Source organism: Torulaspora globosa, chromosome 5 (assembly GCF_014133895.1).
Source record: "Torulaspora globosa chromosome 5, complete sequence".
Taxonomy (NCBI): domain Eukaryota; kingdom Fungi; phylum Ascomycota; class Saccharomycetes; order Saccharomycetales; family Saccharomycetaceae; genus Torulaspora; species Torulaspora globosa.
This window is the reverse complement of record NC_050731.1, coordinates 662,589-675,285: the sequence shown is the minus strand read 5'-3', so window position 1 is coordinate 675,285 and position 12,697 is coordinate 662,589. Positions and strand designations below refer to the sequence as shown.

The following is a 12,697-nucleotide window of genomic DNA, read 5'->3' as shown; positions in this document are numbered from 1 at the left end:
AATAAAGGCAATGCATTCTCTTTCGGAAATACAACATTCGGTTCTACGAAGGTAGACCAAGGGCAATCATCTAGTACCAATAGTGGCGGTACCCCTGGCGGAGCGTCCCTCTTCGGATCGAATAAAGGATCTATGCCATCTTTTTCCGGAACCGGCCAACAGTCATCATCCAGCGGCTTCGGGAAACAGAATGAAACAAAGCCAAGCGGCGGACTATTTGGAAATAAGAGCTCGAATGATGGAACGGCAGCGGTGGCATCGTCAGCGATGTCTGGATTCTCCTTCGGTGCTAACAAGGGTAAGGAAAGCTCGCCCGCTCCCTTTGGCTCTCAAGAATCTAAATCAAACGAAACAGCAGCCTTGTCGAATGGCCCCGCGAAGTTCGCCGGGTTCGGCGCCAGCGGCGCTGGTAACCAAACGGAGCCCAGGTTGTCTTTTCCATCTCAGGCTACGGACTCTAAGCCTCCTGCCTTTAGCTTCGGCGCTGGTAGCAAGAGTGCTGAACAAAATGCACCAGCGACATCTGTTGCAGAACAAAAGCCAATCGAGAAGACCACACCAAGCTTAAATTTAGGAGCTGGGAATAAACCTTCGTTGTCATTTGGAACTACAGCTGCTACTGAGAGCAAAGGTAGTGATGCGGCTGCTTTTGGCTCCAATGCGGCCACTCCCAAACCAAATATGTTCTCCTTTGGAAAGACTGATGATAAGAATAAGGTGGGAGGAAGTCTTAGCGGTTTCTCGCTGAGCGCTAAGAAGGATGAAGACAAGGGGCGTGCAGCGTTCAACTTTGGCGCCAGCGTAAATAAGCCCGCAGAGACAAATGGAGCATCCGATTCAGCTGCAAAGCCTCAACTTTCGTTTGATGGTAAAGATGGATCGACTGGCGCCTCGATTATTGGCGGTAGCTCTGGCAACAAAGACGCAAGCGTTAGGCCCTCTTTTTCATTCGGTAACAAAACTGAGGACAAGGGTAAGGATGCTACTGCAGGTTCACTTTTTGGTGGCAAGACTGATGACAAGACCAAGGAGATGCCCAAGGTGGAAGGACAAACGAAGCAAGCTTTTTCATTTGGTTCGAAATCAGACGATGTTGCCAAGCCCCAGACTGGCTTCTCCTTCGGTGGCAAAACCGAGAATAAGAACGACAAGCCAGCTGTCGGTTTTTCATTTGCAAGCAAGGCAGGGGAGAGTCAAGCTCAATCTCAATCAGGTTTTTCGTTTAAAAAATCTGATGCAGGGGAGAAATCGGAGAAGCCATCTCCAGCCTTTTCATTCGGAGCTAAAGCAGCCCCAGAAAAAGCTCCAGCTACAGATGCCAGTATCAAAGATTCGAAACAGTTCTCTTTCGGTGGCACGAAAGAAAATGAGAAAGATAAAGCTCCTACTGCCGAAGGCTTCACGCTGCTCGGAAAAAAATCCGACGAGAAGAAAAACGACGTTAAGTCGTCAGATGGATCGTCCCAGATCCTCAACCCGAAAAACGTGGAACCGGCTCCGGTTTCTTTGGACAACAAAACATTGGACGATTTAATAACAAAATGGACCGAACAATTAGCTGGAACAGCCTCTCATTTTGACACTTTTTCGAAAAAGGTCAACCAGTGGGATCAAGTACTCGTCAAGGGAGGTGAACAAATCAGTCAACTTTGTTCTGAAACTATAGCAGCTCAGCAAACTCAGAATAGGATCGATCAATCTTTGGAATATATTGAAAGACAACAAGATGAGCTAGAAATATTTTTGGATAGCTATGAACAGAAAACGGATGCCCTACTGTCCGATGTTCTTTCTTCAGTTGGAGATAGTGCTGCTAACAATAATGATCAGAAGAGGCAACAAGCATATCATACAGCTGAAACTTTGGATGAGAACCTCAATAGTCTTTTCTTGAACCTTTCATCGTTGATCGCTGAGATAAACGAAGTTAGCAATACCTTTAACAAAGCGACAACTATGAATCTTACCAACGGCGATGAAAATACACACTTAGTGAAGCTTCTCAATTCGCATCTGGACGCTTTGAAATCACTTGACGAAAGCTCCACTACCCTTGAACACAAGATCAAGTCGATAAGTAAATGAAGTTATTTAATTAATTGTATTGTACAGTATCTGAAAAAAGATCCACAAATAGGAAAATTCCTGTGGAGATCACTAGTATCAAATTGTTTCTTCACCGCGATAGCCGGTTAAGGTACATAGGAGCACTATTAGCCTTACCATCTGCTCTTGACCCTCTGAAGCAACGCCAGAAAGCCTGTATTTTTCATTCATATCTTTCAAAGCATCCCTTTTCATAATTCCAATCGAGAGCTTTCTAAACTTCACTAGCAGGCTCTTGACATCCGACATCACACGAAGGTTGGCACTTCCCATACTGAGCAGAACAGCCGCAATTAATTGAAATATGGGAACGATCAGCTCGAAGAGAGAAATCTCATAAGCGTCTCTTCCCATAAATAATGGATTATCCAAGCTGACATTGATGGATAGTAGACCAGAATTTTGAGCCGACAACTCATTGATGACTAAATCCAGACCTAAATCTGGATCTAATTGTAAAGCTGAACAATCTTCTATGACTTGGAATAATTTGTTCTGTATTAATGCATGAGCTCCATTTCGATTTTCTGCAATTCGTATCAGTAGGTATGTTACCGATTTAAATGCAGTTAGCTCGTACAGCAGATCATCGATACTAACGTTATTCTGAGGCGAGGTTAAGAAGACATTGATATTCTTGAGGGACCTTATGATCAAAAGAAGTTGTGTTTTCTTCATCAGGAAATCCAATATGAAATTTTCCTTGTTGATGTCTCCCAGACGCACCAAAGAATCTAGTAAGAAGATGCTCGTTATCCTGTTTGTGCCTTGTCCGTAAATGGCGTCTTTGGATATGACTTCCACAAGAACCTCGCTACCCATTTTCAAGTCTTGCAGAATTTGTCTGGCAAGCTTTGTGTCTCCCAGGGCGTGAACCAGGTAGCTATTGGCTAGTAAGTAAAAATTGGACCTAATTGAAAACGATGACAGTGGAGAATTGATGCCATGAATGCACGTTTTGAAGAGGTTATAAAGCCTGTTGTCAATTGTTTGGAAACCGTCTACGGACATCCTGTCCTTTTGATAAACTTCGAAAAGTGTTACAGCTAGTGAAACAAGTTCTTCGGAGAAAGAAACATCGAACTCGATGTAGTCGTTGATTTTTGGTATTATAGCGCCAAAAACCTCTAAAATAAAATTTGAGCGATCCATACAAGAAAGCTCACCATCTGATGCTATAATTTCCACCAATTGAGCCCACGAGTGGAGGATTGAGAGCTGGCCCTTCACGAAACTTTGACGAGCTAGAACGCTAGTTATTTTTGTGTGTATGACGTCTAACTCCTCCATTGCTTCAGGAGACGACGAAAGACAGTCTGTATAGTGATTCGACTTCACCCGCCATGATAAGCCTGCCAAAGAATCGACAGCGCTGAGGTCATAAATGTGTCCAAGGCAGCTTTTTGTTGTCGTTACCAAATCAAGCTTAATGGGGAGGTCCTTGAAAAATTTCAAGCCATCTAAGTGAACTGTTTGGTGTAACATATCCCCATAGTTAAGAGAGCTGATCAATGAAAATACCCTTGCTGAATACAATGTGTTAGAAATAAGCAAATCTGTATGTGCTCTGATCTGCGATCCTCTTCCGCTAGAAGCAAGTCTGTGGATCGATAAGCTCAAATATTGAAGAAGCTCAGTTCTAAAACTTAGAAAAGAGAGAAGAGCACCTAGTGATTCGGATTGTTTAAACTCTTCTTCCTGTCTCAAGTTGAACATTCTTCCGTTCCACAGCGTATTTACGTCCGCCTGAGGATCCAGGCTAACCAGTAGCTCAAATAATCGATGTTCAACAAAGTAATCCAGCGCTAGGCGTGAAGTCAAAGAGTTTCTGCAGAGTACCATTATTATACTCAGTGATAAAGCCGCTAACCTCATTGGAGCATAATTAATACAAGATCGATCAACATTGTGCAGAGAAGCTTCCATCAGGTTGACTACTGAGTTCAATAAGGAATTGTCTGAATTGATAAAAGTGGAAAGGTTAGGCCCAGTGGATATAACGTTTGATACCTGAAAACCAAGCAATAAATGGGAAATAGTAACATCCGCTTCGGTAGCTGGTAAGTTCATTCTAATAAAGTCCAGGATTTCGATTTTCAATGTGAGAGCTTCCTCACAATCGATTGTTCTTTCTATCTGTGAGATAAACGCATCCTTGATGCGCGCTGACTCGTCAACCGAGTCAAATATAGTCAACAATGTATTCTTCGCGGCAAAAGGTGAACTTTCACCGGGATTACGGGCAGCAAGTTTCCCTAATAATCGAACTGAGTTCAATGCCACATCAAAGTTATTCAATCCAACGTACAGACCTAAATGTGCAACCACTGACAGATGGAAGAAAATAGCGTCGTAGAAGGAGCGTAAGCCGTGCAAACCAAAATCTTTGGGTATATAATAGCTTGTGTTTTCTTGCTTATTGATAACTGGCACAAACTCTTCAATGTAAGGACCTTGGAAATCCAAGATAATGTTCAGGACTTTCAGTGACAAATTGATGAGTTTCAATTGCTCATTGCCTCCATCCAACTCGATGTGAATATCATCAATCCCGATAGAAACGATGTCAAAAATGCTCTTGTAAACCTTTTCGGTGAATATGTAGTTGAAAACAATTGTGGCTGGGCATTCCTGAATGTAGGTAGCAAAATTGCCAACGCTCACTAACTTATCCAGATTGGCGCTCGCCGCTATTGAGTTCAAAATCACATTGTAATCGAAAGAAAGAAGAGCTTCCTCCATTATGTGAAGAATTTGAGATTGAATGCATCTTGTTTTTAAAGAATCGTGTAACTGACCAGAGTTGACAAGCACTTCCTGCAAAATATAATCAAAATATGGATTTATTCCCACCTTTCTGTAACCTCGACCCAGGTTGCTTGGGAAGGCCAGTTTTCCAAAAGCCATATAACTCTCATATTCTTTTTTTGGTCCAGTGACAAGAAGCTTTTGGAAAAGGCTTAAAAATCCAACAACCTCAGAAAAATTTGTGAACTTTGACATAAATATCGACCGGTAGGAGTCGGACACCATGGTTGGTTGACCGGTCTTGAAAATAAATGAATCCAGGGAATACCAAAAAGATGATCTTTCTATTTCCGAGAAAGGCACCAAGTGGCTTAATGTCTTGAAACAAGCACCAATTAATGGCGTCTCTAGTTTCGCGAACTCGAACAGCGGCTCAGTATAAAGTTTGGAAAGCTTAGTCTTTATGTCTTCTTCAATGTTATTGGCGACTGACCCGATCAGAGTAAATAATGAAGAAATGAAAATAACTGCCTCTTCATTTAAACCATCTTCTAATGCAACAAGCGAAGAGTCAACTTCTTCTGAGTCGCGTTTTAGTTGTCTCTGCTGGACCCTCGCAGTTAAATTACATATCTTCACAATGTAATTTTTTATGCATTGAGCCATTAAGTCCCATGTCACATCGTTATTTGCAACAAAGTAATGATAAACGCTTAGTGAGTTCTCCAGACCACACGAGAGACTTGAAATCATCAAATAGAAGCATGACTTCATCAAGCTATCATGGCACTTTGCTGACCATTCAATAAAACCGTAAGCATTCGATTCCTTGTCTTCCCAGAAAAGCTTTCCATATTCTGGCCTGAATGAGTAGAAATAATATATTGTAAGAAAAAATCTCTCCAAATCAGCCCTCAAAGCGATTTCATCCAAATTTAAATCTTCTCCGGATAAAAGTGAGTCTTCTTCGGCATCTTTTATCTTCGTAAGAAGGAAAGCACAGTCCGCTATTATCGACCTGAGTACATCGTGAAACATGGTCAAAAAAAAGGATTCGGTTCCTTCCGAAAGGCTAATACATTCGAATGCTCTGTCCTTGGTGTCGTGACTATTGGGCGCAGTATATGTTGAATCAGACGGATTATTATGAAGCTGTGATTGCTGCTGTTGAATGGTCGTGTCGCTGTCCAAAAGCTGGATAGGTATGAGTCTTGGGAGATGTCTCTCTAGTAATGATCGTACATCGTAATAAAGCCCAAAACTTGCATCCTTTTCTACCATAGAAGTTTCCGCTGCAAAGATCAGCAGCAGTTCCATAGCGCCATACTCAACCGCTCTGGTCATCGGCTCATCCACGGCCACAGTGAAATCCATGGTGTTGGCTCTTTCTGAAGGATCCGATTTACACCAACCAATAAAGTAGGATAGAAAAACGAATATCAAAGAAACCTTGATAGGGTTAGTGTAAATCTCCTCAGACCTTAAGTCCTTTATAAACTGGTCATGGATTGACCTAACATCCTTATCCGGAAGTTTATCCAAATTTCCAAAGGCGCAAAATATGGCAGGAAGATAATATACGATGAAGAAGTCATTTGAGTGCATCTCACATACATGATTTATTAGATTCATGAGGTGCTCTCTCGACAAAAAATCGCCTTTGACCATGAGTCCGCAAAGAATCTGACCGAGGATGTCATATTCTTTCAAGAGAAAATCTCGTTTGAACTTCACATTACGCTTTTCCAATGCATGGTAATTATCGAGGATTCTTGCCTTACTGATCAATTGCTTGATGTCCGCCAATTGAGAATGAATAAACCGGAAAGCCTTTAACACGTTGACAACTAGCTTGCCATTGGCCAGCAGATCCACATAAATGGGATTGTCCTCTTCCACGCAATTTATCAGAAAAGCCGTTAGTTGTAAAATGAACTGTCTTCTCATGAAGTAATTTACCTTTGCCCTGTTAATTAAAGAAAGCTCTTCGCCAGTTTCTGAGCTTCTAGCACCCGTATCATTAATCATCATTTCACATACGACTATTTCATCCAAATTCAGCTCATCGGATACTGCAATAGCAGCGATCATAAATTCTTGATTGATTTTATAAGTACTACCGTCAGAAAAAGTTACCTCGCCCTTTTCTAATTGACTTCGACTTGAAGAGTTTTTGCACTTATCATGATTAAGATTTAAGTCCTGTAAGTCTGGTAGAATTTCATCGAACAACTTACGATCTAATTCGGCGCTTTCGATGCCATTATAAAGCGATTCAAACTTCGCAGACGACCAATTCATCGCACCGGTTGAACCCAACAAATTATAGTGAATGAAACACTACAATGGCCCTAGCTGATGGGTTAGCCAATCGATTGTTATGATATAAAATAGTCTTAGTACTCCAGCGCTATGTTATGTCAAAATATTAACAAGCTTCAGTTACCCGGCTTTGATAGAACTAAGTATAGTAGATGCTCATAGATAGTATACTCTAAGCACTTCAATGGGATATGGCGGAACGTTGCAGGAAGCTATTCGAAGTGGGCATTCGAGAGGCAACTCTGTTTTATTTCGAGAGCTCGAAAAGTGATGGGAAAAAAAACTCCGCGACGGGGAATTGAACCCCGATCTGGCACGCGACAAGCGCCCATTCTAACCATTAAACTATCGCGGATTGGGAAACGGAAAGCACTCACGGTGGGGGTCGAACCCACAATCTTCTGATTAGAAGTCAGACGCGTTGCCATTACGCCACGCGAGCTACTTTTTATTGGGATTTTTTAATTGCAAAACATAATCTATTTTGTGATCTTATTCACTCCACCGACCATATACGCATATACTCTTCTCTGAAGTTATTTGCTTCTTTTACTATCGATAAATTTCCACCCAGAAAGGCTTCTTTTCTAGTCGTTCGCGCTCGGAGATGAAGTGCACGTCTTGCCAACAAAAGATAATGCGATGAGTTGACACGTAACGAGAAAATCGGACGGTTCTTCGCCGATGAATCGCTTCCTGCTGCTGACTGCACTGCTGATATATTACGCGATATGGCTCTTGTTGCCCGTCCTCGAGTTGGATGGCAAGCTCAGGGCTTTTCCACTGCCGAGCATATACGCGGTTTTTCTACCCATTGCACTTCTGATTATTGGCTTCACGATAGTGGGAAGCTTCCTGGGAATGATGCTTCTCTTGGATAGTAAAGAGTATAGTACGTAACGTTTTAATTATAAGCATCATATTATCTAATTTACAGCTCTTTCCTCCATCCAACATTCCCATTTTTCGATGTCCCTCTTCAAGACGCTTCCTTCGAAAGCGTCAACGTTGCCTTCTAAAACGTCAAAAGAGAAGCCATTACCTGTCGCGAAATCTACAGCATCTTCCTGTCCTATTTCGTGGTTCTCATTCGATTGATGATGACCCGCAATAGGGCCAGTTACTGTTTCCAGGGATTTTTGTTTCCTAATGATTATTTTTTCGATCTCTTGCTCGAGGACTTCTCTAATCTTTAGTGCTGGCCTCGCTGTGAACATTTCTGACTTGTTACAAGCGAGCAGGATGTCTACGCCGTCTTTTCGACGTTCAGTCAACTGTAAAATCTGGAAAAGAAACTCTGCCGTCTTGGTAAGTTGTTTAGGATCCACCGTCGCGTCAATTACAAATACCAAGCCCTTGATGTTAGTTGAATCCCTGATTTCATCGAACAGCTTGCCACGCAGCTTTAAATGGCCAGGAAACGCCATCAGTCTCACCTTGACCGACTCAGACAGCTTGAAACCGCTGGCAACACTGGTTTCCTGGGAAGTAACGGTGGTTTTCAGTTTCCCTGTAGTCATCAGGTTATACAGGCAGCTCTTCCCGCTGCCTGAAGGGCCGGCTATGATGAAAGTTGGTTGCCTATTCTTGCTACCACTCTTCGCATTCCAAATTAGTTTGCCGGTGTTCCGCTGGAGAATCAACAAGAACGACGAAGTTAACAGCACCAGTATGAGCGCCAGAAGTACCGAATTGCTGAACATCTCGAGGCCGCTTTGTACCATTAAGTGACTTGCCCTTCATCTTTAGCTGGCTTACGCCTTTGTCTTGGTAAAAAATTTCGATATAAAGATTCCTTTAGCGATGAAGCTATGAGAAGAAGTGGTAGTTGAGCTGAGCCAAAGAACCGCGATACATGCTGAAAGCTACGAGAATCAGATGTGTTAATACTATTCGCTTCAGTTCCAAACTCCATAAAGGCAAATTTGATGATGTTGATATTGATTTACAGCCTCAGTCAACGTCGCAGCGATCTTTTGGCGTTGTTCTCGAAGAAAATGATGATACTGCTAATGTCATTGATCGTACTGAGTTGATGTCCCAGCAGTTGCAATCGCCTTATAGACGTAAATCGGGTGCTCCTCTACACGGTAGGAATGCTCATGAAGCGAGGCTGCTTCCAGAGACTTTACAAGCCAGAACATTCAGAGATCAAATCGATTTGAATCCCATAGTCAAACAAGCGATCTCAAACAATATACTGTCTCTGCAGATACCCAGTAATGTTAGAAGATCAGCTGCCAACTATTTTGTGGACTTGTACCGTCGGAAGCTGCATAAACCCGCCAAGACGGAGATGGAAGTCGACGCACATATAGCTTCAGTGTTTGTGCAAAACTATGGTTCCATCTATCAAAGTTTGGCCGAACTGAGAAAACGGGTTGGGTGGGAAAAATTCAATCCAAAGAGAATATTAGACGTCGGGTATGGACCTGCTACTGGTATTGTCGCTCTCAATGATTTAATGGGGAAAGATTTCAAACCGGAGCTCAAGGAAGCCGTCATTCTAAGTAGCTTAGAAATGCAAAAGAGGGCTAAGATTATCCTAAGTCGACAGCTGAATGAGATAGTGGATCCCGTCTCAACAGAAGCAAAATCAAAGGAAGAAATGGAATCGAACGATGATGACCTAGTCGAGGGAAAAGATTTAATTGGGGCAGTTATGACGAAGAAGATAAAAATTAAAACTAAACTGAGCAAATCGATTCCCGGATCCAGTCAGTATGATCTTATAATCTTGACTCATCAGTTATTGAAACATGAAGAGCGTTTTCCTATTCAGATTGACAGTAATTTGGAACATTACCTGAAATTGCTTTCGCCAGGAGGTCACATTGTGATCATTGAGCGCGGTAATCCATTAGGATTCGAGACAATTGCCAGGGCAAGGCAGGTTATGATCAGGCCTGAGAACTACCCTGATGAGCATGGTAAGATTCCAAGACCTTATCAAAGAGGTTCGGCCGCTATGCTAGCCGATTTGCGTGAGTCCAATGGTAATGAGACTAATGAAGAAGCAAAGAAGATAATGGAAGAGATAACATCGCGGTACGGGGAGATTGAACCACAGGATCTGGAGTTTGAACCAGAAATTTTGCGAGAAATGGAGAAAAACTCACATCCCGAACAAAGTTACCATTTGAAGATCATAGCGCCCTGCCCCCATCAGAGAAGGTGTCCACTGCAAGTTGGTAATCCTAGGTACTACGAGTATGAGGAAGGAAAGAGATTGAAATTCTGCAATTTCCAAAAATCCATTATGAGGCCTAAATTCACTATTGAGTTAAAGAAGGGCAAAGTCTTAGCAACACCCTGGCAAGAACCTACAGATGGCGTGGGAAAACCTGGACTTGCAAAAGCTGGAACCGGAAGACCCAATGGACGTAATTATGAGATTTTGAATTATTCTTACCTAATTGCGGAAAGAGCGCTCACAGACATTGAGACAATATCAGAAATTGATCGACAGCGCCAGGAAAGCAAAGCGCTTTATGACGTAGGATCTTTAGGTGATAACACAGAGCAGACGTGGCCTCGTATAATTAATCAACCAATTAAGCGGAAAGGCCACGTAACGTTTGATCTGTGTGGGTCATCTGGCCAGCTAGAGAAATGGGTGATACCGAAATCCTTCAATAAAGAGATTTATCACGATGCCAGAAAGGCATGTAAGGGAGATTTGTGGGGCTTGGAGGGGAAGACGAAGATGAGAGGAGCAGCAGCTTTGAAAGTTGAAAAGTTCGAGAAGCTGGAGAAAGAAAGGTTGAAAAAGATCAAAAGAGATCTAAAAAAGCAGGACAGAGAAATTAGCAGGAAGTATAATGAGATACAGGTTGAACAGAGCGCTCGTATAGAAGATGAGGTCGAGAATCTAGCCGTGATCTTCGGTCATGATTTTACCACAGATTCAAAACGGAAGGATAAATTATACAGCAAGAGAAAGCATGATATTAACGATCAACTGTGAAGCGTGATTGTATTTAACTGTAAATAGCACCGGAAAACTTAGATTCAAGAACTAAACGTATAGCTGAAAGACATGAAAATCAAGAAAGACTTGATCTAAAAGTTACACTCCCGGGCTAGATTAGATTATTTCTCAAATGATGACTATTGCTTAGATTACTGAAACATATACAACTTTATTTACTTTCTTCTGAAAGAAGTACCTTCAGACAACTTAGCCTTACCACCGGTTGGAGTACACAAAACGGTGGAACAGGACTCACAGGTCACAGCGGTTTGAGCGTGAGAGAACACAGTGGTGATGTTTAGGCAACCAGGACATTTAACATCCAAGAAGTAAGATCTTGGAGATTGAACCAAAGTCTTCAACTTGTGCTTTCTAGCTTCAGAAGCAGCGGTTGGGTGTAGCAAATCTTGAACTAAAACCTGAAAACAAAATAAACAACGTTAGTAAAACGATCCCCATTGATTATCCCTCCAAGAAAACCAGGATGTATGATCCACGATTCATTCAAATCCATATCCATTCATTTGAAGACTATGCCTTAGAATTACGCTCTAAAGCTTTCATATTATCCCGTTACTCTCAAATAATCGTTCACATCTATCCCGAACTAATGAAACTTGGTGCACTCATAACTAGCTGCCTTCGATCTGGGTTTGACGACAAGCTTTCTGTGCTCATATTACCATGGTTTTCTCGTTTTTCATCTCCTCCATATATCGTCAAACATACCATATTGGACTGTCTGTGCTATGTAGGTTCCTTTACCAGATACTAACTCTCCCTCTGATAAGGTGAATTTTCCAAATATCTAACTCTTTTATGTAATGCGACCCCATCGCCACCGAGTAGGATCCGCTTCGTCTTTTGAAATTCCAACCGCGGGTAACGCGAACCCATTTTCCATCACCTTCCAAAGCCTGCAGAACGAGGTGTTCGGATGTTTGTAGCCTGCGGATGCAAGGATGTCAATCGGCGGAACAGTCAATGAAAAATAATGTACGGAATACGCCGGGTAACACTCATATCTCTCTCAAGTCTGGATCTCTTAAACATATCATATAGTGTGTCAAGAGCGAGGCCGACGTTCATACCACTATTCGCCGACACTCGATGTAGTACTCAGCAGCTGATAGCTCAAAATTTGAAATTGTGCGTGATGCAGTCAAATTCTAATCGCTATTCCCGCGTGGCTCTCACCGCATTGTATTGCATGCGATGCATATACACTAGATCTTCTAAAAATTGACAGCTCTGGGGATGGAAACACAAAATGAATCCATCGGGCTGCCTAACCTGAGCATTGGGTTTCTGAAACATCGTACTTCATATTGCTAGACTCGCAATCCAGGACTTGCTAGTCCATTGCAATTTTCCCAACTTCGCGCATCCTTCAGATATACGCCTGACCCCACCGGCCTTAAAGCAACCGCTCATATTTATTGTAACATCAATGGCCTCTCACTGATTGCTTCCCATCAGCGGTTCATCTGTCCGACTATCCTGGAGGCCAATCACAGAAAACTTGGTAAAAAAACAATATTCTATACA

General features: G+C 42.3%; 6 protein-coding genes and 2 non-coding genes across 8 annotated transcripts; 3 read left to right on the top strand and 5 right to left on the bottom strand.

Moving 5' to 3' along the window:
* Positions 1–132: 132 nt before the first annotated feature.
* NSP1 (FG-nucleoporin NSP1) lies at positions 133–2,085 on the top strand (the record flags this gene model as incomplete). The annotated part of the gene is made up of 1 exon (XM_037284243.1): positions 133–2,085. One exon carries the CDS (start codon positions 133–135, stop codon positions 2,083–2,085), a length of 1,953 nt encoding a protein of 650 aa, XP_037140139.1.
* A 78-nt stretch (positions 2,086–2,163) lies between these two features.
* NUP192 (Nup192p) lies at positions 2,164–7,155 on the bottom strand (the record flags this gene model as incomplete). Its single annotated transcript, XM_037284242.1, has 1 exon — positions 2,164–7,155. One exon carries the CDS (start codon positions 7,153–7,155, stop codon positions 2,164–2,166), a length of 4,992 nt encoding a protein of 1,663 aa, XP_037140138.1.
* A 304-nt stretch (positions 7,156–7,459) lies between these two features.
* Positions 7,460–7,531, bottom strand: HG536_0Etrna7D. The gene has a single exon. It is a non-coding gene; the product is annotated as a tRNA-Asp (tRNA).
* Positions 7,532–7,546: 15 nt separating this feature from the next.
* Positions 7,547–7,618, bottom strand: HG536_0Etrna7R. The gene has a single exon. It is a non-coding gene; the product is annotated as a tRNA-Arg (tRNA).
* A 242-nt stretch (positions 7,619–7,860) lies between these two features.
* Positions 7,861–8,076, top strand: HG536_0E03740 (uncharacterized protein; the record flags this gene model as incomplete). The annotated part of the gene is made up of 1 exon (XM_037284241.1): positions 7,861–8,076. One exon carries the CDS (start codon positions 7,861–7,863, stop codon positions 8,074–8,076), a length of 216 nt encoding a protein of 71 aa, XP_037140137.1.
* Positions 8,077–8,102: 26 nt separating this feature from the next.
* Positions 8,103–8,900, bottom strand: SRP102 (Signal recognition particle receptor subunit beta; the record flags this gene model as incomplete). The annotated part of the gene is made up of 1 exon (XM_037284240.1): positions 8,103–8,900. The coding sequence occupies one exon, from the start codon at positions 8,898–8,900 to the stop codon at positions 8,103–8,105; it is 798 nt and encodes a 265-aa protein (XP_037140136.1).
* Positions 8,901–9,031: 131 nt separating this feature from the next.
* On the top strand, positions 9,032–11,143 carry RSM22 (tRNA methyltransferase RSM22; the record flags this gene model as incomplete). The annotated part of the gene is made up of 1 exon (XM_037284239.1): positions 9,032–11,143. The coding sequence occupies one exon, from the start codon at positions 9,032–9,034 to the stop codon at positions 11,141–11,143; it is 2,112 nt and encodes a 703-aa protein (XP_037140135.1).
* A 179-nt stretch (positions 11,144–11,322) lies between these two features.
* On the bottom strand, positions 11,323–11,881 carry HG536_0E03710 (40S ribosomal protein eS27; the record flags this gene model as incomplete). Its single annotated transcript, XM_037284238.1, has 2 exons — positions 11,323–11,568; positions 11,879–11,881. 2 exons carry the CDS (start codon positions 11,879–11,881, stop codon positions 11,323–11,325), a joined length of 249 nt encoding a protein of 82 aa, XP_037140134.1.
* Between the last annotated feature and the right edge of the window lie 816 nt (positions 11,882–12,697).